The sequence below is a fragment of the Podarcis pityusensis genome, assembly GCF_964106645.2.
Source record: "Podarcis pityusensis genome assembly, chromosome: 3".
Taxonomy (NCBI): domain Eukaryota; kingdom Metazoa; phylum Chordata; class Lepidosauria; order Squamata; family Lacertidae; genus Podarcis; species Podarcis pityusensis.
This window is the reverse complement of record NC_138026.1, coordinates 47,153,448-47,179,820: the sequence shown is the minus strand read 5'-3', so window position 1 is coordinate 47,179,820 and position 26,373 is coordinate 47,153,448. Positions and strand designations below refer to the sequence as shown.

General features: G+C 49.1%; 1 protein-coding gene across 2 annotated transcripts in view; it reads left to right on the top strand.

Moving 5' to 3' along the window:
* Nucleotides 1-26,373, top strand: part of SIM1 (SIM bHLH transcription factor 1) — a 59,912-nt gene that overhangs the window by 6,544 nt on the left and 26,995 nt on the right. Inside the window, exons 1-7 of one of the 2 annotated variants that reach the window (XM_080999962.1) lie at nucleotides 3,381-3,446; nucleotides 17,248-17,330; nucleotides 19,097-19,186; nucleotides 20,865-20,973; nucleotides 21,077-21,162; nucleotides 24,980-25,179; nucleotides 25,291-25,397. In XM_080999962.1, coding sequence (XP_080856088.1) covers nucleotides 19,142-19,186; nucleotides 20,865-20,973; nucleotides 21,077-21,162; nucleotides 24,980-25,179; nucleotides 25,291-25,397 — 547 coding nt within the window. In that variant the 5' untranslated portion in view covers nucleotides 3,381-3,446; nucleotides 17,248-17,330; nucleotides 19,097-19,141. Of the gene's footprint in view, nucleotides 1-3,380; nucleotides 3,447-17,247; nucleotides 17,331-19,096; nucleotides 19,187-20,864; nucleotides 20,974-21,076; nucleotides 21,163-24,979; nucleotides 25,180-25,290; nucleotides 25,398-26,373 lie in introns of those variants that run through there. The other variant, XM_080999961.1, reaches the window with a different exon arrangement.

The window sequence follows — 26,373 nt, the reverse complement described above, 5'->3', positions numbered from 1 at the left end:
TGACTTGTTTTTCTTGGCTGGTTCTTGAAGACAGGCAAATACATCGCCTCTCTCCCGAATTTTTCATAGGGCCTGAAATGCTCAGCGGAATAGGGTGGGATTTGCTTAGGATCCGGGTCTGGGCGTGTTGTGAGAATGGACGCGCCGTGGCACGCAATCGCAGACAGTAGTAGGTGATTAATTTATTTTTGCACCAATTCTCTTTTTGGGGGGTGGGGGTGGGAATGACGCTTTCTGCCTTTTCCTGAGCTCTCCAGATGTTGCGTTAAGGCAAGGAAGGGAAATGCCAGACCTCGCTAAACCTACCGCATCTCTCTACTTCCGAGTCCCCAGAGATCTTAAGTGAATTCGTATTCACGCCGGTTTGGAGGGCAAAGGTCAAATTCAGGACTCCGTTTCGCCTTCCTGTGTTTATGAACGAGCTCTGGCCTTGATCCTTTTACAAATAAATGGGAGAGGGGGGACATCCCTCCTCCTCTTCTCACCCCCTCCTCTCCTCCAAGGACAAAAGCACATTTAAAGGTGAGAAGCCGGCTAACTTCCTCCCCAGAAACAAGCAGTGACGGAGCGAGTGACGGAGCCAAACGAGAGAATGACGCCATGGCGACGCCTTGCTAGGCTTTCTACGTCAGCGCCCAGTTCGGGGACCGTCTGTTAGGGATCGAAGGACTCTTGGCTGAGCCAAATCAGGCCAAGTAGCTGAACGACAGAACCATTTTTAAAGGAACCCTGCTGTAAGGGTTGCATTATTCGCAGAATGAAATGCTGCAGAAGACCATCAAGCCTGTCTTGCTTCCATGCCCCATCTGTTGTAGAGAGCTGTTGTTGCGGTTGTTGTTTCCCCAAACATTACTAAAGTTTGGTAAAATATTTTAAGGAGAGAAACACAGCTCAGCGATTTGGGAGCATGCCACGCGTCTTTTCGTCTCTCTTGTCTAAAATATTTCCTAAGCAGCGTTTGCATTCAGATGCTTGAGGGCCACCAGTTATTACGTAGCTGTTGCTTTACACCTGTGCAAGATTAGATCGAAGGGCCCAGGTCCTCCAGATAGGGAAGGGTTTATAAACCATAGCGGATAGATTTCTAGAAACGTTTTAACCGATGCCCAAACCAGGGAGTGGTCTTCGTTGCTTTAAACACGGGGGAATGAGGTGTCTTCAGAAGCAAGTTCCACTGAAGCCATGGGGGCTGTCCCTCAGTGAAGTTTTGGTAATTTAAATAGGATATTAACTATAGACCCGGTTACATTGGTTTGTGGAAAGCATGAAATAGCTGCCCAAATACATAAAACGGCTATTTTGACTGGCGAGTCCGAGGGGCAGGTAGACAGAGGGGTCGAGAGGAGGGTTCACGCAGGCAACGCCGAGAGGTCTGCGGAACGAATATTAGAGCTAACCTTGAAACACAAAGTGCGGGTTTTCGCCTGCCGGTTGGTTGCGATGGAAAGGTTCGTTGGTTGTCGGTATTTTTGTGTGTGCGCGCTTGATATTTCTCTCGCTTATTTCGTAATTATTTTTTTTATGTTCCAGTAGGAGTCTTGCTTAAAAATTGCAACTGAAACTGTGAGGCGTTTGATTCATTTTTTCCCTTCACCTGTCTTTCAAGAGGAGAGAACTCAGGTACATGGGAACAAAAATAAAAAAATAAAAAAAATCCTTCCAATAGCACCTTAGAGACCAACTAAGTTATTGGTATAAGCTTTCGTGTGCATGCACACTTCTTCAGATACGAACGAAAGCTGTTTATGTGTGAGGAATGGGCGGGTGTGGACTGGACGGAGCTGGATTGCACCGTTCTCTGAAAAGGGCTACAAGAATTAGACCTCTAGGAAGGAGAATAGCGGTCCAAAAGTCCAGAGTTTTTGCCTCCAAGTATTCATTTCTTCTCTAGAACAATCGTTTGTTGCTGTTGTTTTCAAAAAGAGCTGTAAGGTTAACGACAGCAAGAGTGAGGTAGGCAATCCTTCCCGCAGGCCTTAAATCGAAAAAGGGCTTGCTACCTTCGTTGCTGTACTTCTTTTGCGGTGTTTCAAAAGTAAAAGTGCAAGTTAAAACAGGAACAACGCGTGGAGGGAATTTCCGCGCGGTTCTCACGTCGATTTATAATTATGAAAATGTTCATTGATTTCAACTCACCCGGTGTTCTCCTATTTTTCCGATTGTTTGAGATATATATGTGGGGTTTGTGTTTGTGTGCATTGTGCGTGCGTGGGTTTATCTATGTGTACGTTATGCACTACGTGACCAGAAACACACACACACCCTCCTTCTGAAATCATCCCATCTCCATTGGGGTGGGCCGACTGGCGGATTAAACAGGCGCTTGACATCATTTTTTGATAGTAAAAATAAGGAAATGCGAGGATTTTGAAAACATATATACTGTTAATCTATCACTAGTTGGATTCTGGACGCTGCGATCAGGCGGCAATCCTATATCCACTTACCAAGCAGTAAGCCCCATTAAACTGAATGGGACATGCGTTTTGAACAGGCACCGGCAGCTTCTTGCCGCTCCGCTTAAAGGTACCCCTGCCCCGTACGGGCCAGTCGTGTCCGACTTTAGGGTTGTGCGCCCATCTCACTCAAGAGGCCGGGGGCCAGCGCTGTCCGGAGACACTTCCGGGTCACGTGGCCAGCGTGACAAGGCTGCTCTGGCGAGCCAGAGCCGCACACGGAACGCCGTTTACCTTCCCGCTAGTAAGCGGTCCCTATTTATCTACTTGCACCCGGGGGTGCTTTCGAACTGCTAGGTTGGCAGGCACTGGGACCGAGCAAGGGAGCGCCCCCCGCCGCGGGGATTCGAACCGCCGACCTTTCGATTGGCAAGCCCTAGGCGCTGAGGCTTTTACCCACAGCACCACCCGCGTCCCCCGCCGCTCAGCTTAGGGTTACTCAAAATCGCTTAGCAATGCAGCTCGACAGTTCTACACTCCATAATTTTGCAGCTACTATTTTGTTAAATAAATAAATGCGTTTAGCGTTTCAGTATTGAAATCCATTGCCTTGTTTTAGTTGGGAGGCGGTATTTAAAACAAAAACAACAAAGGGGAGAAAAGGCAGAAAAAACAACAACCCCCTTTCCCACGTGGATCGGTGATTTAATGCTGTTTTTCTTGCTGCTGAGGGAAATGATTGAGCATTGGGTTTCAGTGTTTATTTTCTTACAGACGTTTTTCTCATTTAAAAGCCTTTAAGCTGCCTCCCTTTGTTTGATTCCAGTTTTGATGTGGACTTGAAATGTGAAGTGCAGAACGAAAGCCCCGGCATAACTGCTCCAAAAGCAAATTTATGGCTGAGAAAAGCAGAGGTCAGGCTGATTGGCAAAAACCGTAATTTCTTCGCGGAAAGCCGCCTCGATCGCCAGAATAAAAAAAATGATGATGGTGGTGGTGGTAATGGTATTAATTAATAAGATGTTTGCAGATATTTTCATCAGTCGTGAGGTTAGTAGGTGGTGAAATAATTCATCCTCACCCCCCTTCCCCAAGGATTTCAGGACGAAATGTTAATTTCCCCCCTCCTCTGTTGTTATGGTTAGCATGGAAAACGGAATCGTTTTATGGGTCTGATTAACAGAGCAATACTATAGAGTTTAATGGGACTTTTCCCCAGGTAAGTGAGCATATGATTCATCTATTTTCACTTGTCTATTTTCCTGGTAAAATACGATTCTGCTTGCCAAGGCTGAATGAATCCATATCTGTTCTGCTTCCTAACGATTTTCTTTTTTAAAAACTTGTGGCAGTGGGGTTTGTGTGGATAAAACATTTTACACATATACCGTTTATTGATATTATTTAAATCACAGCATATTAAACCACCGGATTCCACTTATTATTAAAGACAAACAGCACTTTGTTTCTGCGTACATTTTTATATGCATGTAAACAGAGCTGATTTGTGCTTTTTAATGGGCAGGGTCGTAAATTTTGTAGAGGTCGCTAGCAACTGATGGTTCTGTAAGGTCGAATCTGAGCCGATCCAGCGTAAAGTTAGTTAATAAATATCGTGAACTGGATACCTAAATATGGCAGAACCCGGGTCTGTCGAAGTGAAAAGTCAGCCTCCTCGGTGTGGGGCTTTGGTTCTTGTTCTCAGTAATCAGAGCACACACACCCCTCACACACACACCATCCTAAATAAATACACGGAAACGAGGAAATTTGAGGTCCCTTGAAACAATCGCTTAAAAGGACTGACAGTCCAAGTCCCCTTTCCTCTGATTGTGTGCGAGCCATTTACAGCTCAGTCCTATGCACATCTACTCAGCAGTAAATCCCAATGAGACTTACTCTCCGCCCGGTTAAATGTGTACAGGACTGCGGCATTCCTCAATAATCCCAGTTTCCCCAATAATCCGGCCGGTGGTGTCGGAGGCATGCCTGATTTTGTCGAGGTTGCTCCAGCCCCTAGGATTCGAATACTCGAATTTGTGTGTTTCAATTCAACCCAGTTCGAAGTCAAGCGCTTCGCTTTCCTGCCTTCTTTTTGGGGAGGGGAGAGGACACTGGATAATATCGCTGGGTAGAATTAGTATTAATCCTCGAAGCCTTAAAATAAGCGAGAAAGTGGTGAAGTGTCTGCTGAGGGGGTTTAAAAGGTGCTCATTTTCTAAGCTGCAGGCTGAAATGGCCGCCTGATGACCAGGGTCTCCTCGACAAACCAAGAGGCTGAAGGGCCGCCACGTGGTGAGGGAAATGGGTTGGGTCAAAGACTGCGCATGCCTCTGCCAAGCCTGGGATGTGGCAAACTCCACTCAGTCCTTCCTCGTCTGGAGCCTTCAGGGAGACTGAGCCGAATCTGAGTAAGCAGATGCGCCACAGTTGTTCTTCCTGCTCTCCTCTGAGTCCAGAGCGGAGGAGAGACAGATTAATACGTATTATGAATTTTAATGTGAGCATTAATAAGCAAAATAGTCAATCAGCAAACTTCCGAGAAGCGCAGAATGCATTCTCAGAAGGCCTCTGCCTCACGTGGGACCTTGGCGGTACCTTGGCTCCATATCTATACGGCTCCAGACTCTATATCGACAGTCTTAGACGCGAATTTAGCTGGGTGTAAGTCTCACGGAACTGAACTCAAAGTTCTGAGCAGGCATGTATAGGACTGCACAGTTTAAACGCAAACTTGGGTGTTTCAGGGCAGACTTGGTGGGCGGGGTGGGGATGATCGAGATAAAAACAACCACCATCCTGGATTCGGACCAGGTTTTCGTTTGGTGAACTGTCTCCAAACGAGGGACACACTCCTGTAAGGAATCTCAACAGTCAACCCGAGAGCGCTGACCTCAGAGAAAAAAGCGAGGGGGGAAACCCTTCCCAGAGACTGGGATTGAAAGCGATACAGTCGGCCAAATGTCTGTAAAACTGCCTGCCTGCTCCTTGGAGAAATCCAATGTGGTTCATGGGACTTTTAGCTTTAGCTGCAGTTCTGACTGAAGTTGCTTTAGCTTGGGAGAAACTCAGTGGGATTTAACTTCCGAGTAGGGCTTGTTCCTGCTTTCTGTCTCTCGTGAACCCGGATCGATGAATTTGGAAGCGCCTTGGCAACCTGAACCAGAAAGTGCCGCGCATGCCAGCCGTGAATCTCCTGTTGCTGTCGAGAGTAAAAGCAGATCAGGCCATCTGGAAAGATGGCATTATTTAAGCACTTTTATTTAAGCACTCAGTAGAAGGGAGGGAGGGAGACGGGGGAGAGGAGGGGGGGGGGACCTTCCGTAACTCCTTTCTCATCAACAACAATCCAATTAAGAAGCAATACTTGGGTTTAGGTCAAGGTGGGCTGCACGCGCATTCCCTCCGTCTCCTGCGAGCCTGGTTTGTAGCACAAGGGCCGTGGCTCAGCGGTAGAGCAGAGAAGAGGCCTCTTAGGGGGCCTTGGCTAGACTAGAGGTCGGAGGGGGCCAAGACAGGTGGTTGCTTCAGTCCAGCTTTTGAGGGACCAGGACAGACACGGAGAGTGGCTCTCAAGTATATGACTGTTGCTGGAGAATTGGAAGGACAGAGTGACCACGGCCGCGCGATCCGCAACCCGCTGAGGTTCAGCCCGAGCCTCTTCGGCTAAAAAGAACGTGACAAGCTTTTCTTCTGTAGATTAGGAAAAACCCACGGCGGGCTGACTACCTGAGAAGGTATCGAGATGTCTACTGCAGCCACTTCCTTTGGTCCAGGGCTGAACTATGTCCACATTCAAGAGCAGATCGTGCTGCAGCGTGTTTGCTGAGCGAAACTCTGTCTGATATACGTATAACGTTGGGTGCTGGTTGCATCTCCTGAAGTAGCTGTACCACTTCAGGCTGCTCACCTGATGGAATGCTCCCCCGTCTCTCTAAACCAGGGGTGACGAGCCTTTTGTCCTCCTCCAGATGCGGCTGAACTAGAACTCCCATCACCTCTGGCCATTGGCCGGGCTTGTTCTGGATGATGGGAGTTGTAGTTCATCAACACCCTAGTGGGCCAAATATTCCCCACACCTGCTCTAAATAAAACACCTGTATATAGATGGAGATTGTGTCAGGGAGAACCATTCCCCTTGGCACTTACTTTTAGGGTAATTTTATTATTGTGCGTTATTTATTTATGGTTTTGTTTGTGGCATTTATATTCCATCTTTTCCTCCATGGAGCTAACGGCGGCGCAAATAATTCTCCCCTCTTCATTTTATCCTCACAACAACGCTGTGGGTGGGGTAGGTCACGCTGAGAGGCAGTGACTGGTTCAAGATCAGCTTGTGAGTTTCGTAGCCAACTGAGGACTTGAACCCAGGATTCCCAGATCCTAGACTTGGGCACAGCCCTTAGTGCAAACTCAGCCCAAGAGTGAAATAAGTCGAAAGGTGCAGTAGATCTACCAAGGCAAGTTCCATGTATTCTGCCTTAATTAGTTTGATGACAGCATTTTTTCAAAGAATGTGTTTGTCGGATAATTGTCCTTGAATTAACAAACCGAAGGTCCTAACTGTGGCTCCGAAGCCCAGGGTCTCATCCTTGCCTCCCTGCTTCCCACCGAACCTGCTACATACTAAATAAACGCGGCCGCAGGATTCTGCTCATCTCAGCCGAAGCCCTGCCTTTCCGGTCTTGCGTTCCTCATTGTTTATTTCAAATTGTAAACTCCGTGGAGGCAGGGACCTGTCCATTTTTATTTTATTTTATTGCTTATCGGTATGTAAAGAGCCCTGCACTGTAGCAATGGTAACAACATTTTTTCTCAGGTCTGTAGGACGAAATTATGCGTGATCTAGAAAGGTGCCGGAAATGGAGGTTTGCAGGAAGCCAACACTGCAATTTCCAAGGGCAGCGAACTACTCTAGATAAGAAAGGTGCATGGAAAGATCACTGCACAGTCGGATGGTATGAAGGGAAATGAGGTTATTCCCCGCGGTCTAATAATAAATAAAGGTTAGATTCTGGCTAGGTATAATGCAGAGCGTTGACACACAGGTAGTGTACTGTGAATTCTTGGGGACACGCAGCTCTTAGGCTCTCGGCTGAAATATGAGGACTGTGGTACTGGCCTGCCTTGCGGTGTTGTTGTAAAAATGTGTACGGGACGCGCTTTGAATACATACAAAAACACTACAGTATTAGACATGTTCAGTATTAGCCTGATCCTTCAATAACCCTTTAAAAGGCCACTAGATATAGAAACAACCCAAAGTAGAAAATCACATTTGAAAATCGGAATATTTGGGGGGGTTGGGATCCTGAAAAAATAACGTTCAGAGAAATCCTTGACATGTTTACTCAGATATATAAGCCCACCCCCCAGCGTTTCTATGGGCTTTTCTTCCAGAAAAGCATGCATAGGATCGCAGCCTATCGGTGCTGCTGTATGCTTACGAGGAAGTTAGTCTCCCAGAGGCCATTAGGACTTCCTCGCAGGGTTTCAGCGCAGGTTTGTCCGAGCTGGTTTGCCCTCCGCCCCTAATTTGAAAGAGGCGTTTGGGGACCCAAACCCTTCGCTCCAGGTTTCCGAATGCGCCTAACATGCGTCCGACCACCACATCTTTTTCGAATGACCCACCTGGGAGGGTGAAGCGCAGCGACAGAGTGGAGCTTCTCCCTGTCCCCCTTCCCAACATTTCTGAATGGAGCCACTAACCCACCTTTCCGAAGTAATGGGTTCAGTGAGACTTGCTTCCCCTTCCAACCAGTGGGTTAAGGACCCCAGTTTTTTAATCTGGCAGTGGGTGGCATTTGGAGTTTTGAATGCACCAGCAAAAGCTGAACTGAACACCGAGTCCCGTTTGGAGAAGCGCACTTTACCTTGAGATGCGGGCTCAGAGAGACGCCGAATTGGGAAAGTAATAAAGCTACATTTAGTAAAGGAAGTTTGATGGGAACGTTCATCGCTCTAATCTGAGGTGGCGATGCACAAAGAGCCATGCTTGCTCTTTGTTCTCAGCGGGAGAGGCCTACAAAGATGTCTCCTCTCCCAAGCTGAGGATGAAGGAGCAGGAAATTAGGTCAGCAACGCTAAGAGTTTCCCTCCAGCAGCTGAAGGAATGTCAGCACAGGTCGAAGGACAGTCTAGGATGCTTGCAGATTCTTCTATCTACTCTACTCTTTCCCATGCAAAGCCAACAACCTATAGGCAAGCTGTGTTGCATCTCAACACTTCCTGCAGTAGCTGGGCTTAACAGGGTTATGGGTGGGGTTTTAAGTTGCAGCTTTCTATATGTTATTACTTGGGAGTAGGCCTCAACTGAAATCTGTAGAGCTAATTTCTGAATTTCCGACTGCAGTCATTATGGCCACTTACCTGGGAACAAGACCCATTTTGTCTACTTTGGGACGAATTGCCTTGGAATAAGAAGTGTGGAGGTGGTGGTGAAATGATGAGCCAATTCAAATTTCACCACAGCTGCTGACTGGGTAGGTGGCCTTTGTTAGGCTTTTTAGGGCACTGGATGCATAGCAAATAGAACAATCTGTTCTGGATGACTACAAAAGGAAAGCAGATTTTGTGGTTGATTCCTGAAATCCAGATCAGAATCCCTCAGGATAGGTGGGAAACTGTGGAACAGAGGCAGATAAAATCCAGATCACAATATTTGTTAACGTTAGCATTGCACACAGACAATAATTCTAGGTTGGCTTGGTGTGGGGCAAGTAAGATTCTCCCAGATACTAAGAAGAATTCCTCTAGTATGAATAAGACTAAAAGCTTGTTTTGCTTCTTATATCCCTCCTGCTGTGGGGCAGGCTGTAGTAGGCAACACAAACCATTTCATAATAAAATAATAAAAATAAACAATGCTATCAGCTATTATTACTGGAAAATACTGCAGTGAGAAACATGGGCAATGCCGCTACTACAAGGACACTAATGTTGTGGCAGATTTTTAGTAATTTTTAGTAGCAGTACAGCAATGGTCTACAGCTTCCCCTATACCTGCAAAGGTGTTTTCCCAGCTTTTAATGTTACTATCACTATTGTAGCGGTTTCCTCATAGATTTACCTGCTGCATGGAACTGCATTCTTGAAGTTGCAAACACAGGAGAAAACGTTTTCTGGGTGTTAGTGATTCATTATAATAGAAGTAAATGTAATAATATTGGGAAGCCTTTTATATTCAGTTTGTGACTTTAATAATAGACATGTGGTTATTTTTGTTTGCTAAAACCAAAATGATACAGACATTGGAAAAAAATAACAATAATCTTATATGGTGTTTTTTTAAAAAAAACAACCACACCAGGTTTAAGTTCTTTGTTAAATGAACTCTTTCCCATTATTTATTTGTAACTGGTGGAATCCCGCTGGGTGAGTGAGAAGAGGCGAGCCCAAACACTTGGCCTTGATTAGAGATGTCCTCTCTTCTCTTCCTCAGCTAGGGCTGGCTTTCCCTAGAACTGTGTTTGGTCTTCCACTGTCATACTGTAAGCACACGAATCCGAGTGAGGAATCTTAGATCGGGTGGGTGGCGGGGGCGAAGGAGAGAAACCAGTCGGACTAGAAGAGATCCATTCTCCGGAGGCCCCTTTTAGTTCTGCACACCTTGCCTGCAGCGCGCACCTTGTCTACTTTGAAAAGATTTCCTCTTGTCTTTTTATTCTCGGCGGAGGCTGCTTCCAAATGTAGTTTCTCTGCCTTCAGTGCAACAGCTCGAGCAGTAGGCAGGTTGCAAGAAACCCGAGTTCTGAATATTAATAGCCGCGCGCCGGTGAGCGACTTGGGAAGAGGAGAGAGGAAAGGGAATGAAAAAGAGAGAGAGAGAGAGAGAGAGAGAGAGAGAGACTTTCTTAGTTTGCGTTGCACAAACCAGCACAATGGTGTGTGCTTTATCGAACAGGTTTCTGTCGGTTAGCTTCACCCAGACCAAACGCAAAAAAAGAAAAAAGAAAATAAGGCGACGCATCTCCACGCAAGCCCTCTCTAGTAGCCCACACTTTTGTGAAAGATTGTGCCATTGGAAGTGGAGAGCGCCTAGGATGGCAGCTCAGAGGCATTCTTAATCCGGATCGAAATTCAGTCTCGAGGGTTCAGAGATCAGAAGACGACCCTCGGGCCAGAGGAGAAGTGGTTCAAAAAACGCCATCCTCCTGCCCCACTCCGCACGGCTCTCCCCCAAGCGCGATCGATGCTCGTCGTCCGGCCAGCCATGCCGGCAGCTGCCTGGTCGCCTCTGGAGGGGGCAGGAGGGGTGGCTGTTCGCCGTCCTCCCGCCTGCCTAGTCAACGGTGCCTGTGGGATTAGGTCAATTGGTGTGGATCTCCTCCGCCTCATTTGGTTACTAATTGGTTTCTTGTTTTAGAAATCGAAATCTCATTTCCAGAAATCACAAAGCCTCGGTAGGCAGGCCGTGAAGGTAATCCGGGGGTGGGATGATGGGAAAGATGCAGGCGAGCAGGGGGCGGGGGGGGGGAGGCGTCTGCCTTCAAACAGAATCGCGAGGAAAGCAGCAGTGGAACTTCGCCCGGCTTTTCAAGCGAAATGTGAGCTCGTTAGAGCCATAATAGATACATCCCACCCACTTCTTAAGGCTACTTATGTAAATATGATAAACCAGGCTTGGCGAAGCGCGGAACGGAGACCCCCCCCTTTTTTTTACCTAGGAAGGTTAATGTAGCGTAGCTTGGAAATCTTCCAAAATAGATTATGTTTTCCCTTTTTATCTTCCACCACTTTAGCCGGGAAAATCCCCCCTTCAGATTCCAAGCTCCTTCTTCATCTCTTCCAATTCTCGCTCCTTCTTCTTCTTCCTCTGCTTCAGCGAGGCTCTCCAAACTGCAAGAAGAAACCTTTACATCTCCTGACCAACCTAATCCCAAAGGCAAAGAGAGAGGGGGAGAGGATCTGGGTTTCTCACTTTTTAAAAAGACGAAGAAAATGCAATCAGACTACAGTATTTGAAGGGGTGGGGATTGGCTGCGGTAGGTCAAGTGCACCCCAAGCAACTTTACTCAACGTTAAAATCGGGGGGGGGGAGGGGAGAGAGATACTTTAAAAATAAAAGATACCGAACTATAATGTATCTGAAGCTGCCGTTTTCCAGTACCCCCTTTTAACTCAGAGTGTCTTAACGCGCAATAAATGCAAGCGGAAGACTTAGTTGAAACGTTTCGAATTAAGTCCTAGCTTGATTCCAAAGGAACTGTCATTACGATAAATATTTTAGGATCCGTGGGTTAAATGTTGTTCACTTCAGAGGAAGAGAGGGGTGCAGGGTAGGGGGGAAACTAAACTGACAAGGGCTTGCTTCTGAGTAGTCGCGATTAGGATTGCGCCGCAACTTCCGGGTGAACATCTCCGGCCACAAGGTTGTGATCCAAACGCATTTAGGGGGCAAGCCTATCCACTCTCTCCTTGGCCTCTGTCTCCTTTGATTTTGTGGGATTCACTTCTGAGCAGACGCTCGTAGGATCCCCATGTTCCTGTAGCGCTAAATGCTATTGAATCAATGGGGCGTTTTAGACCGGAGCAACTAGGGGAGATCAGTCAGTTTGAGATGTCAGTGTTACTCAGCTTGAGTCGCAGTGCAAGTCTATCACCACCCGTCAATTAAATTTGTTGGTCACCTCTTTACCAAGGTAACTCAAAGTGACTTACAATACACTGGCAACTAAGTCTCCTTGAGCTCAGTGGGGCTTCTTCTCTCAATAAGCGGATAAAACAGCAGCCTCGACGCCCTCCACCTCCCCTGGCTTGTGGATTGAAAAAGCTGAAAGTCGCCCACCCACCACCGCGGCGAGGTTTTAAGGAATCCCAGAGACCAAAGGATTGGAGAATGGTCAGATGGCGGCCAGTCATTCATGGGAAAGGATGGAGACATCTGGCCAGTAGAAGGCTCTCGCTCCCTGCCCCCCTCCTAAATCTCACGTGGCTCAGTTTGGAAGAGAAGTGCTCGGAAGGGCGAGCAAAGCGCTTGTTTAGAAAATATTAACTTGGCTCGGCTGGAGGGAGGAGTTCACCCGGAACAGGAGCAAAAGAGCTGCAGAGCAGGGCGGGGAGGCGGGAGAGAATAGAATTGCGGATTCTGCCCAAAAGTTAATCTGTAATGCAGGCAGACTATTCATTAACCCGCCGGGGCAGGATCTGCTGCTCCACTTTTAGTAGCCTAAGAGAAATAGGAGGCCCCCCTCTCTCCTCCCCCCTTTTGCATTCGGATTAATCAGGAACTGGGAAAAGCGCAGAGATTCGAATGGGAACGTCTGGATCGCCCAGAGAGGGTCTCGTGAGTCGACAGGTGTGTCTGTGTGTATGCCCACAGACAGCGTTACTCTCGTTGCTTGTTTAAATCCAGACCTCCTTAATACGTTTATGTAGATCTGCACATCCAGGCAGCTCCCCTCCCCCCAAAAAACCCACGTCTTTACGTCTTTCTTCTTAATTCCGCTAACAAACACATCAAAACGAAAGGAACCCGTGAATGTCTGAGACCTTCCCGCTTCCCTCGGCCACTCAGGCTTCAGTACTTTCAGTTTCCCGAAGAAGAGAAAAGAACCCTACAGGAGTTGGTTGTTACCACGATCCAATACTCATTTAAGCAGGCAGCTACGTCTATCTGAATGTAGCTGGGTAGCCACGCCCTTTCGTTTAATCGTGGCGCTGAGGGAGCGCATAAACTCTCGAGGCTCCTTCATAGAAAGTCAAACCTCGACGGACGAGCCTTTTTTTTTTTAACCAACCAACAACTTAGGCACACAGGGGACTTGAGCTACAGGGGCTCCCTTCTAAAGGAAGCAAACACGCACGGATTTGGACTTCCAGGCTGAAACCCTCAGGAGGGAGTGCCACTGAATCCAAGAACAGGCATTTCCAAATGCGCATCAATCCAGTAACTCTAGGCGCCCCGGGATTCAGGAAGCTTCCTTGAGCCACGCTGAACTTTACTTCCGAGCAAGGATCAGCTTGGAGCCTTCCCTGACAGCCACTTCCGTCGTCGCTCCCACTCCCCCAAGAACGATTCCCACGTGTGGGCGGCCAGGTGGGATTTAGGAAGGAGTGTTCTCTGAAATCCGCTAGGATCTCGCCCTCCCAATATTTGGTGTTGGCAAAGCGGGCGTGTGTGTGTGTAGCGCCCGGCTCCTAGACATTTAAAAGTTGTGCAGAAGACAAGAGCGGGAGGGCTTGGTAAATCACGCACCTGCTAGCCTTTCCGCTTCTGAGCCACTACGAAAGGTTCAGGCGCCCAGCCTTCTTGCGCACCTGGGCCACCTGCGCGAGATCCCCAGCCATTAGGCGTGTCCCAACAGACATGAAGTCGGGAGACAGAAGAGCTGGACACGTACGGAATTACGGAATTCAAGAAGACCTGCGCAGAGGGTCCGATGCCCCTGTGCGCGTTCACTATTAGAGGAATCGGAGGACGCAATTAGCATGCAGAAAGTTCAGTTAGGTCGTTTTAGACTCTGGAATTAATGCTCCCCCCTAAAGATTTACTTCATAATAGTTCCAGCTTTGCTCATATCAAATGTGGTGAGCCAACCAGGCTCAGTTTTGGGAATCCTCCTGCTCATCTCGCTCTGTGGGGCCCCGGACTTCCGCCGGAAAGTCTGATGAAGAATCCGGGTTCACACTCTGGAAGCTTCAGGTTTTATTTATTGGTACCATTTCTTACCTGCCCGTCACCTGGAGGTCCCAGGGCTGGGTACAGCAAGAGAAAACACAATGTTAAAACCAAATAAAACCATCACAATACTATAACAGAACGGTTCCAAAAGGAACCGCTGGAAACACTGCTGTCAAGATGTAGGCAGTCGATGCCGGTCCTTATGGACCATATAGAGCTGGAAAGACCTGTGCTAGAAACAGAGGTGCCAACCTGAATAAAATATTGGGGGGAGGGGGAGGTAAGCCCCGCCCCACGTAGTCACAAGACGCGGCACACGCACACTAGGTGAATGGCACTGCCCATCAACTTGCGGGAGGAGCCTGCCCCCTCAAATATTTTATTGGGGGAGGGGGCGAAGGGACCTAAATTCCTAGGGTCTGGCTCCTGTGGCTAGAAGTTTCATGTCATGGTTGCTATTAGAATAGAAGAGGCAGCCTATATATGCTACAGGTGAACTCCTGCGAGGACTCGCCTGTCCTGTTCCATTTGGCGAGTCCAAGGCTAGGCCGGCGAGGAGGCCGAGTGGATTCCGGGAAAATCTGAACGGGGTGGCTCCAGGTCCGCTTTCCCCTTCGTTGGCACCGTCCTCGGTCTTTTTGGCAAAGTGAAATACGACTTCGATTGCCCTCGGGCTTAGCTTTGAATAATCGCTGGGCTCTAGGGACTTCGGCTGTATCCCACTTACTTGGGAGTCAATTCCATTTAATTCGATTGGGCTTGCTTTTGAGTAAACATGACAAGAGCTGACTGATCCCAGTTGGGGGACCGTGTGTGTGAGAGAGTGAGAGAGAGAGAGAGTGAAAGCAAAAAGAACCTATAAAGGCCAAACGACTTGATTTTCACGGCTCAGGTTTTTAGGCGGCTTACCCCGCTGACCTTGAACATCTGGATGTATGGTCCGCTGACGTGTGTATATGTGCATGTGTAAATCACGGGCGTGTAAATTATAGATCTAAGGCGTAAATCCAACGCACACTTTCCTGGGAATTGAGTCCCATTTGGATACAGTGGGACTGACTCAGGAGTCAACGTGGATAGGGTTGTGCTGTGCACGTCTACCTGGGAGTAATCTTCACAGAGGAATTGCTCTGAATGTGCCGCCAATCGGCTTAGATTCAAGCGCTCTTTGGTTTAACCGAGTTGTAGACAGGTCTGAGTCCGGAGCGGATCCTCTCCAGTGTTTTACAGCACCACTGCTAAAGCACTGAACGTATAAATTGCCATCTTATGTGAGCGCCTGCCACAATTGTTAGCTAGCTCAGCTTATGCCCTCGCGTTTCCTCAGGCTCGGTCGCTTTCACGAGTTTTCACGTGCTTGTGAACGCGAGTGAGTCCCTGGAAACGCGTGGGAGGCTCTCTGGCAGAAGAGTGGGCCGGAGGGGGGAGGCGAAGAAAGGGGAAGGGCGAAGGCTTGCGCGAAGAAGGCCCGGTGTTTGCGAAGCGCGGGCGCGATCGTTAGCGGGATTTAGCTGCATCGACAACAAGAGGCGGCTCTTGGGCCGCTTGCTTTCCATTCTAAGCCCACTTAGGGGGTGTAATGGGATGAGGCGGCATCGAGGGCACTTGCAAGGAAACGTGCGTTGGAATCCAGGCGCGAGAGAATCTGAATGAGCAGCAGAGGAGGCGTGTCCGGGGTTGTATGCGATCCACAACCCAGCTGAGCCACCACGCCCTTGGACCCCTCCCCTCCCCCCTTTGATACCCGCATCTCTCAGTAATTCCAGTGGCACTTCGAGCTCAGGTGTGTCTTAGTTTAGCAAAGCACCCCGGATCCACAGCGCACAGGTTCTGCTTGCGGTTGTTGATGATTGTGACCACTAGTTGGTTTGGCATAAACTGTTCTTGGCACCGCGGGTCCAATCCAATGGTTTCAATTTAAACCGGGAGCTGTAGGCGTTTCAGAAGTATTGTCAGAAAAAGACAACAAGGTGGAGGGAGGGGAGATAATGAGGAATGCCAGAAACAAGGGCTTTGCAGACAAAGAAAAAACACCGCGATTTCACACACACATTCATGTCCTTTCCTACACGCGGGCGATGTTTAAGCGTTGTTCCAGGAGGCTTTTCGGATCATCTGCCTGGTTCTACCGCCGCTTGAGTCGGAAGCCGGTCTCCTTCCCACTAGAGGGAACAGTTCCCGACACAGGGGGACTGGAAGAGACCATTGGGGGTAGGAAAAGTGGGGTGGAGGTGGTGGAATTAATTCACGAGGAGACGCTCTTAGACGTCATGCAGCCCCACGGTTTTAATTGGGATTTGTAAGTCGATCCCATGACTTTCCCTCCGAATAACGTTCCTTCCAGAGACACGACTAAAGCCCAGAGAAGAGGGGAAATTTCAAGGCTTCCTTCGTGGCTGGGGAGCAGCCCTTCGCCTCCCAAATAAAATTTTCTCCATTTGAAATCTGCAAAAAAGACGCGACGAAGTTATTAACTATAATTACCGCTTTTGCTTTTATTCTTTTATTTTATTCGGAGAGCTGAATGGCCACACGACGGTTTGTGTGTTTACAGGAGCTGGCTGCTTGTTCACACCCAGTTTGATGTTTTTTAAACATTGAACAGAATAGTTGTGGCTAAGCTGAGCACCCGCGTTATGTTCGTTTCCACGGCATTTCTCTCTTTCCAGGGCCCTCCAAAGGGAATGGGTTTAGTTGTTCCCCACATTTCTGGCAGAAAAACTAGTTTCTGGGTACCAGAAATTGGTTCGTTGTGTGTGAAACGGATGTGTGAATATGGGAAGATTTTTTTCCAGAGAGCCAGTTGGTAGGATTTCAATGATTCGAGAAGCAAAAGCATTCTAGGCCACGAGTCAGAGCAGAGGTTGTTCTATTTAATCCAGAAAAACATAAACCCGCATTTATTTCAATCGAATTATCATTCAAGAAAGTGGTTTCTGGTTGGAACGTCTGAAGTCCAGTCAATGAAAGCGCAACTGAGCTGTAAAGTAGAGGGGGGGGGGAGATCTTTATAGTTTCATTATTCGTGACCCCTCCCCATCTCCCCTTGTACTGTCAGGTAGAAACCACAGAATAATTATTCTTGTTTAATTAATATATACCGCTCATTGCCAGATCAGGCATTAGGACCCTGGTGCCCCGCCTCTCTTTTATTATTACTATTATTTTATAAATTTGTATACCGCCCTTCATCCGAAGATCTCGAATAACGCTGCGATGTCTCCACAGGACTTGGAGAAGCCTGGGGACACGCGAGTCGAACCAGCCCTCTGGACAACGTTGGGCGCGAGCTGGGATCTCACCTTTTGCAGGTACTAGTCCGGAATGCAGCTCCTTAAGGTTTTGTAGGGAGAGCCCGAGCCCAATCGAGATAGCGGCAGACTGGGAAGAAAGGCTATAGAAGGCTCGTGATAGAAGACAAACACGGGCTTGATGCTCTTTCCTACGAGTTGCTGAACCAGACTCAAGGTTTGCAGGCGATCGAAACGGTCCCCTGGGGAGCGACCTGCAGATCTGTCGGGCCCCATCCATGTAAAATGTCCTTTCTTTCTCTCCCTGATAAATAAGGGGACACGTCGCGTTGACTTCAGTGGTGGGCCTATGGCAAGTCTGTTTCAGGATTTGCTGGAGGGCGGGGGTCACATTTCGCCCCCTGTCGTTGCCAGCTTAATAGTGCCAGGGAGCTGGTGACAGAAAAGGCCCTTCCGCCTGGGATTCTGGACACTCTCCGAGAAGACAATCGTGGTTTAAAGGGGCAAGGCAAATAATCTGTCTCATATGATCTCCGGAGATACTGGAAGGTTGTTAATGATCATTATGTTGTTAATGATCATTATAATTCAAAACCATGTCGTCCAGAATAGTAATACGGGTAAGGGCAACGTCAGCAACGTTTGAATCAATGCACGACTGAGATAAGCACCGGTACTGATTCTGACTCCATTTAAAATCAGTGGGATAGTTTCAATTCCGCTGAGGGTTCTGAAAAAGGGAGTGAGTTTATATCTACACTACAAGCTGAAGTCAGATATCTACTGCTATATATTCCCCAAAGAGTCCTGTCAACTGTTGGTTAATGGGAGATTCTCTGAAAGAGAGCTTGGAGATGAGAGACCCCTTTAGGGGAGAGAGAGAGAGAGAAACTAAAGGTGTCTCCTCCTCCCAAGGTGGGACCAAGAAGGAGGAGCAGTGGCGTAGCGTGGGGGGTGCAGGGGGGGCCGGCCGCACCGGGCGCAACATCTGGGGGCGCGCGCTCGCACTTGCAGCTCTCTGCCCCTACCTGGCTCACTCACTCTCTCTCACTGCAGTGCTGGCTGTGCGAATCCGATCCGAGCCGCTGGGTCGCCGCCCACTGTGGAGGGGGTGGGTGCCAGGCGTGCGGTGCGGAGAGAGAGCGAGGGACTATCTGGGGGAGGGACAGTGCAGCGGCCGCCCAGCGCAGTGCTGAGCGCGGGAGAGAACCACAGCAGACCAGCCCAGGCAGCAGCAAGAAGAAGCTGGCAGCGGCGGCAGGTTAGGGGTTAGGGGGCGCAAATTACTTACCTTGCCCCGGGTGCTGACAACCCACGCTACGCCGCTGAGGAGGAGGAAGTGGGAAGTGAGGTCAGCAACTCTGAGAGTATCACATCAGAAGGAAGGTATACAGTCTACACAGTTGGGTCAGAAAGACAGTCTAGGAAATTTGGTTCTTCTCCTTGTCCACTTTCTCCCCATGCAAATCCCATCAGCCTAAATACAGGAAAAGGATTCCCTGGGGACAAGGATGATTGTGGATTTAGGATCAGATTTTTAACTGTGATGGCAATTGAATGAAGGCCTGTCTTTTGTATTTCACACTCATTATCAAACCATTTTTGTCTCTGACAGTGCAATCCTATACATTTCTATTCACAGGTAAGCCCCACTGAGTTCAGTGGTACTTACTCCCAGGTAAGTGTGTATAAGGATTGCAGCCTGAAAGTCGAGGCTGCTCCTCACTTGTTAAGGCTTGGAGGAGAGAGCAAAGAAGGGTTGGCGAGGACCAACATCTCATAAACCAGACTTGACACACAGCTCTTTTCTGCCCCTTTCCTTGCAGACTTTGGACGGTTTCATATTTGTGGTAGCTCCGGACGGCAAGATCATGTACATCTCCGAAACCGCCTCTGTTCATTTGGGTTTGTCGCAGGTATGCTATGAATGTGCAGGCATGCACAGGATCCAGGCAAAGAGGGAGGGGGAGCCAGTTTGATGAGCAACGTTCAAGGCCAGGAACCTCACATGCAAGACCTGAACATTTCACCTCCACTGCTTTTGGCGAGCAAGGCAGGTGAAGCCAAGCCTGTTTGCTTGTGCAAATCCTAGCCCCATTTACTAGTCAGTCCCATTCATTTGGAGGAGTGTTTTTAAGCACATCCTTTCAAACTCAGTAAGATGTACCTCTCAGTAAACATGCACAGGGTGGTGCTTTCAAGTTCCATTTACGATGACTTCAGTGCAATCCTAACAGCCTGATCCTAAATGTACTTATTAATTAAATTTGTATACCACCCTTCATCTACAGATCTCAGGGTGATGTACTTTTTGGGAAGCCTCACTGGGTTCAGTGGCACTTTGCTGCAGAGGAACATGAACAGGACTGGAGCTTAGCAAACATTTCCGTTGTGCTGGAAGTCCATTCCATTAAACACTCACATAGTGTTTAATTGAATAGACCTGGGACATGCTGGCACTCAGTGGCATAGTGTGGGTTGCCAGCACCCAGGGCCATGAGGAGGGGTGGGTGGGAGGGAAATGGATGGAGTACGCATGCACATTCAACTGTTTAACAGTGTCCAGGAGTTTGCAGCCACAGAGATTAGAAGAGTTGTTCAGTCGTCTGGAGAAGTCACTTCCTGGTTCACATGGAGAAGCCGTTGCCAGTGGAGCCTAGCAGAAGAAGCATGCAACTATACTGAGGCAGCACCGGGTGTTGAAATTTTACATCCTTAACAATTTTGTGCCTGGGGCAACTGCTCTTGTGGCCCCCCATGCTATGCTAATGCTATGCTGGCACGCCCATAGTACAATTCCAGAAATCTCTGTCCAGAAGATTGGCTGAGCTCCTGTGCAAGATGAATTCTGTGATGACAAGGAGGTGAAGCGTTGACCCATCTTGCATCCTGGGCTCCTTCAAGAGAAAGAGGGATATACATTCAATTAACAATATTTCCCTTTACAGCTCAGGCAAAGCTTCACCTGTTGAATTTCTAGTCACATTTAAAGGCACAGCAAACTTGCTGAAGATTGGCAACCATGCCTATTACCTGCTGCCAGTCTTGTGCATGTTTAGTCAGAAATAAGTTTTCCTTCAGTGGGGGTGTGCTCAGCCTTAGGTCCAAGGCTGGATGTGGAATCTTTGGCCGCCCAAGAGTTGCTGAACTCCAGCTCCCATCATCCCTGTCCAATGGCCATGCTGGTTGGGGCTGATGGGAACTGGAGTCCAACAACGTCTGGACAGGACCACCCCATTATTGGTTTAAGGTATCCAATTGCTTGGTGCAGATGCCATTTTGCAACTGAACCTGAACTGTCCATCTAATTTGAAGGAGCTTTGTTCCTTTTCATGGTGTGAATTGACGTCCTTCGTGGGTGCTTCAGATTCCAGACCAGAACCCGAAAAGAGAAGAGGCTCAATTCCGTCGAGTGGCTTAAGGGGCTGAAGGTGGCTGAGATCACCCTGGGCATAGAATGGGGACACGTTGCGTCGTCATCGATGGAAAGAAAGATATAGCAGGGGGTTGAACACTAAATGACCCATTGGGTTCCTTCCAACTCTACAATTCTATTGTTTTCTTTCCCCTGCCCCCGATGACTCCCTCTTGCAGGTTGAGCTGACAGGCAACAGCATTTACGAGTACATCCACCCAGCCGACCACGACGAGATGACCGCCGTCCTCACCGCCCACCAGCCGTACCATTCCCATTTCGTTCAGGGTAAAGTTCACCGAGTAAAGCAGCGGGTGGGAAGGAAGGCAGTGGCCGGCGGCAGAGAGCAGCCTCTTCCCTGACATGCGCATTGTGCCCCCTTGTTTACTAGAGTACGAGATCGAGCGCTCCTTCTTCCTAAGGATGAAATGCGTCTTGGCCAAGAGGAACGCCGGGCTGACTTGCGGAGGCTACAAGGTAGGTGGGCTTACGAGCGCCAACTAGCGGCAGAGCGAAGAACTGTTTGCGCCCGGACTTGAGTACAAAGACAAGGGCGCTTTGAAACCTTCACTGATAGGAATACAGTAATCGGGAGCAGTTGGAGCTGTGTAGCGCTGCATGTTTCCACCTCGATTTGAAGCGCATTTACTTGGCAGCCAGTCCCACCCGTTTCCCTGGGACTTGATCCCAGTGAAGGCTGAGATTCCTTGCGTACTTGTTTGGGAGAAAGCCCCACGCAGCGGGACTCACCTCTGGGTAAACAGGCATAGGATTATTCCGTGAGCCAGCAATCCTCTGCATATTTGGGAGTAAGACCCTCAAAATCCCAGTAATTGCTTTCGGTAAGACTTAAAGTCTGTGCAAATCCTCTGCATAGAGAAAATAAGGCTAGAAACGGCGGAAGGGGAGAGTGCTCTTGTGCGCGGGCCCTGCTTGCAAGTTTCCCACAGGCACCTAGGGGGCCACAGTGAGAACTGGATGCTGGACCAGGTGGGTCACCGGCCTGATCCAGCAGGCCCTTCTTATGTAGTTATGCTGACCAGCTTACTATAGACTAAGTCCCTTGGAGGTCAATGGTTGGAATTTACTTCCAAGTAAATGCACATAGGCTCTCACTGTAAGTGTTCTGGGCCTGGAGATTTTGGGGGGCTGTAGGGACGCGGGTGGCACTGTGGGTTAAACCACAGAGCCTAGGACTTGCTGATCAGAAGGTCGGTGGTTCGAATCCCCGCGACAGGGTGAGCTCCCACTGCTCGGTCCCTGCTCCTGCCAACCTAGCAGTTCAAAAGCACCTCAAAGTGCAAGTAGATAAATTGGTACTGCTCCAGTGGGAAGGTAAATGGCGTTTCCGTGCGCTGCTCTGGTTTGCCAGAAGCAGCTTAGTCATGCTGGCCACATGACCCAGAAGCTGTACGCTGGCTCCCTCGGCCAATAAAGCGAGATGAGCGCCGCAACCCCAGAGTCGGTCACGACTGGACCTAATGGTCAGGGGTCGCTTTACCTTTAAGCTCCAGTGAGGTCAATGGCACTTACTCCCAACTAAGTTGCCAAAGTCCAGGCTAGTGCTGTCAGTGGAAGGCATTTCAGAGTAAACATATTTAGGATCTGGTTGTTGGCTTGCTTCAGGTCTAAACCACTGAGCCTCTTGGGCTTGCTGATAGGAAGGTCGCGGTTTGAATCCAGGCAACGGGGTGAGCTCCCGTTGCTCTGCCCCAGCTCCTGCTAACCTAGCAGTTTGAAAGCACGCCTGTGCAAGTAGATAAATAGGTACCACTGCAGCAGGAAGGTAAATGGTGTTTCGGTGCGCTCTGACTTCCATCACTAGAAGTGGTTTAGTCATGCTGGCTACATGACCCGGAAAGATGACTGTGGACAAACGTCAGCTCCCTCGGCCTGAAAGCGAGATGAGTGCTGCAACCCAAAGTCACCTTTGACTAGACTTAACTGTGCAGGGGTCCTTTACCTTTTACCTTTACCTTACATACTTTCAGTGGCAAAGTGATACCTTCTGAAGTGCAGGCGCACTTCATGATAACTCCCCATAGCCATACCCCAGTTGACCAATGAGGACATTATGGCTTCAGTTACCATGCCAGCTTTTTAAAATTCAGCCTCAGGAAGAGTTCAGGAGGACTCCACCGCTTGCTCACGATGGCTTAACGTTTTGGTTGACCACAAAAAAGGGGCTTTGGAATTTTCCAACAAAAAGGGTGCCAGTTTACCCTTTAGCCCCATATGCTGATGTCACCTCTCTCTTCCTCTGCTTAGTGGATGGGTTTCTCTCTGAAGAAAGCTTATTTTACAGACAGAGTGTTGGCCAACAGCATCCTAGGAGATGACGCCATCGCCCCTCCGGTGACATCAGTGGTGGCGCTTCCTCCCTGCTCTCCTACAGGCTTTTTTGTGTTGGCTTGCTGAAGTCTGCAATCATATACACGGCTTTCTAGGAACAAATCCCAGTGAGCTTTCCCCCAAGTAGATATGCCTAAAAGGTAAAGGGACCCCTGACCATGAGGTCCAGTCGTGGCCAACTCTGGGGTTGCAGTGCTCATCTCACTTTATTGGCCGAGGAAGCCAGCGTACAGCTTCCGGGTCATGTGGCCAGCATGACTAAGCCACTTCTGGTGAACCAGAGCAGCGAACAGAAACGCTGTTTATCTTCCCGCCAGAGCGGTACCTATTTATCTACTTGCACTTTGAGGTGCCTTTGAACTGCTAGGTTGGCAGGAGCAGGGACCGAGCAGCGGGAGCTCACCCCGTTGTGGGGATTCGAACCGCTGACCTTCTGATCGGCAAGCCCTAGGCTCTGTGGTTTAACCCCCTAGGGAGGCGCTTTAAGAGACCTCAGAGTGCCCGCCTGTCATAACGCAGCAGCTTACCTTGTTGAGCTGCAATATTAACTCCTGAGAGTAACCCCCACTCAATTCAATAGGATTTACTTCTGAGTAGGCATGGTTAGGATTGCTATTGCAGTGTTTTCCAAGAGCCTTGTGTTTTCTGGAAGAAAACTCCTTTAATTTCGGGGCTAACTTAGTTTGGGGCAAGTCTGTTGAGCACTAAATCACGTGCATAATATTCGACTGCGGGGAATTTAGTTGTGTGAATAATTGCGTAGTTTCCGAAGGAGGAAAGGCCTGTTTTCCGATATTTTACTTGCTTCCGGACTGTGCCTAATTCTGTCGAGGACGCCTTTCTTGAGAGGCTTGAGAACTAACTGCCCCTCCGGCTGCAAGGTAGCCCACGTAATTCAAAGGGAGGCTGCCAAGCAATCGCCCTGAGACTCCGTCCTACTGACTCTCCAGTAATTCCAAGTGTTTTGCCAGCCGATCTATATCGGGCACACGCAGAGAGATGTAGTAATAGATTTTGTCATCGCAAATAAACCACGCGACCAAGTTGGGTGAGAGAGTCAACAGTGCGTCTGTCTACTCAGAACTAAGTCCCACTGAGTTTGATGGAGCTTACACCCAGGTAAGTGGGCATAGGACTGCAGCCCAAGGCTTTATCTGGGAGTGAGCCCCAGTGAACAAATTCACTTCCTCGGAAATACGTGAAAGCGCGCACCCCAATCCTATGAATATTGACCTCTCGCCAGAGGCAATTAAAGGGGGGGGGGGGGATCGCCCTGCACAGACCTCAAACGCAATACATTTAAGTTTAGACTGTTCTCACGTTCTGCTGAGAGTCAATAGGTGTAGATAATAAGCCTCGTAATTGCGGGTTGGTTGGAGGATGCAGGCACCCCACTTGATCACAGAGGAAGATGAGTGGCAGGTGAACGTCACCTAGTTTCATTCGGATGACTGAGAGGGAGTAGCGCGTTGATCCAGAAGAAGAAAGAAAAGATCATTCGGAGGCTGGCACGCTCCTTACGACCAACTAAATGGGGACCCAGAAAAGCGGCCTGCAAATAGACACAAGAGAGCGTGCAAGCTTATTTCCCTGAGAAGCATCGGTTGTAAACTGATAAACAAAGTCCTGCCTGGCCGCCGTGGCCCCTTCAGGCGCGCAAAATCAACCCTTGGCGCTGTAGTCCCAACCAGACGATTAACAGGGACCGAAAAGGAGGGGAGGGGAGACCAACCGCGCGATCCTCTGCGCGTTTACTACATTGAGGCACACCCGTGGTGTCGAGTGGGGCTCCCACACTCCCTCTTTCGCGGGTTTACTGTTTGACAGTCTCCGTCCCGGAGAGTTTTCTGTTTGCGCGCGAGCTGTTTCGCAGATCGCTGACCACGAAGGGCAACCCGAACAGCCCTCTCGACTTGAGCGGATCTCTGTGTCTCCCCAACAGGTCATTCACTGCAGCGGCTACCTGAAGATCCGCCAGTACAGCCTGGACATGTCTCCCTTCGACGGCTGCTACCAAAACGTCGGCCTGGTGGCGGTCGGCCATTCCCTGCCCCCCAGCGCCGTGACGGAGATCAAGCTGCACAGCAATATGTTCATGTTCCGGGCCAGCCTGGATATGAAGCTCATTTTCCTCGATTCCCGGTAGGTCGGCGTCGGGGCTTCCTCTTCCCTCGCCCTAGCAGCACCGACGTGCCAAATCAAAGCAACCGACCGGCTTTCTCTCTTTCTCTGTCTCTCTCTCTTTCCTGGCAGGGTAGCCGAGCTGACCGGTTACGAGCCTCAGGACCTGATCGAGAAGACGCTTTACCACCACGTCCACGGCTGCGACACTTTCCATTTGCGCTGCGCTCATCACCTGCGTAAGGAGCCTCTCCTCTTAGCACGCTTGAAGCCCCTCGCCTAGGCAGGTCGCGCTGAGTTCCCTGGGCCTTACTCCCAAGTCAAAGAGGGCTGGCTGGTGGGCTGTCTTACTTGGGTATTTCCACGTAGCTGCGTGCGATCCTAATCAGGCTTGATGGAAGTCGTGCTGCGTTCATGGGGACAAGCATGCATAGGATTGCGGTAGCTGCTGGGAGCCGGGCGAAAGAAAGAGTAGGCAGCACGATTGAAACATTTCCCCAAAGCACCATTCCATCGAAATAAGACCCCAGGGAGAAAAAGCCTCCAACACAAAGCAAATTTGTCTCCACCGCAGCCCTTTAACCATAAGCCAGGCATAGGCAAACTCGGCCCTCCAGATGTTTTGGGACTACAACTCCCATCACCCCCAGCTAACAGAACCAGTGGTCAGGGATGATGGGAATTGTAGTTCCAAAACATCTGGAGGGCTGAGTTTGCCTATGCCTGCCTTAAGCACACGAGGGGACAGGTTGCACTCCCCTTGACAAAAGGGTATCTTTTCTTTCATAGTTTGAAGGGATGATGTGTTTGGGATTAGGGGTTGAGATTCCAGCTGAGTCCAAGAGGACCAGGGTTCCTGCACCTCGTCATCGTCTTGCAGAAATTGGGGATTCCGCCTTGCAAACCATACCTGTTGAAAGCCCCTCTCCTGCACTGTGATGGTAAGGCACAGGGGCCCTGGTCCTCTTTTGCATTGGTCACCCCATCACTATGGCAAAAAGAAAGTGCTCGATTATACTGAAAGCTAAAGGAATAGATGTGCTTCATGGATAATCAACTTGACTTTTGTGTAGGAGGGGGCGGGGATGTGTAGATGAGTTTTCCCATGTCATTCCTTAACTCCAAAATAATCTCAGGCCTATTAAGGTAATAAGAGACCCAACTCCACCCCTCTAGGTTTATTTTTAGAAAGCAACAAAGGATATGCACTTCCCT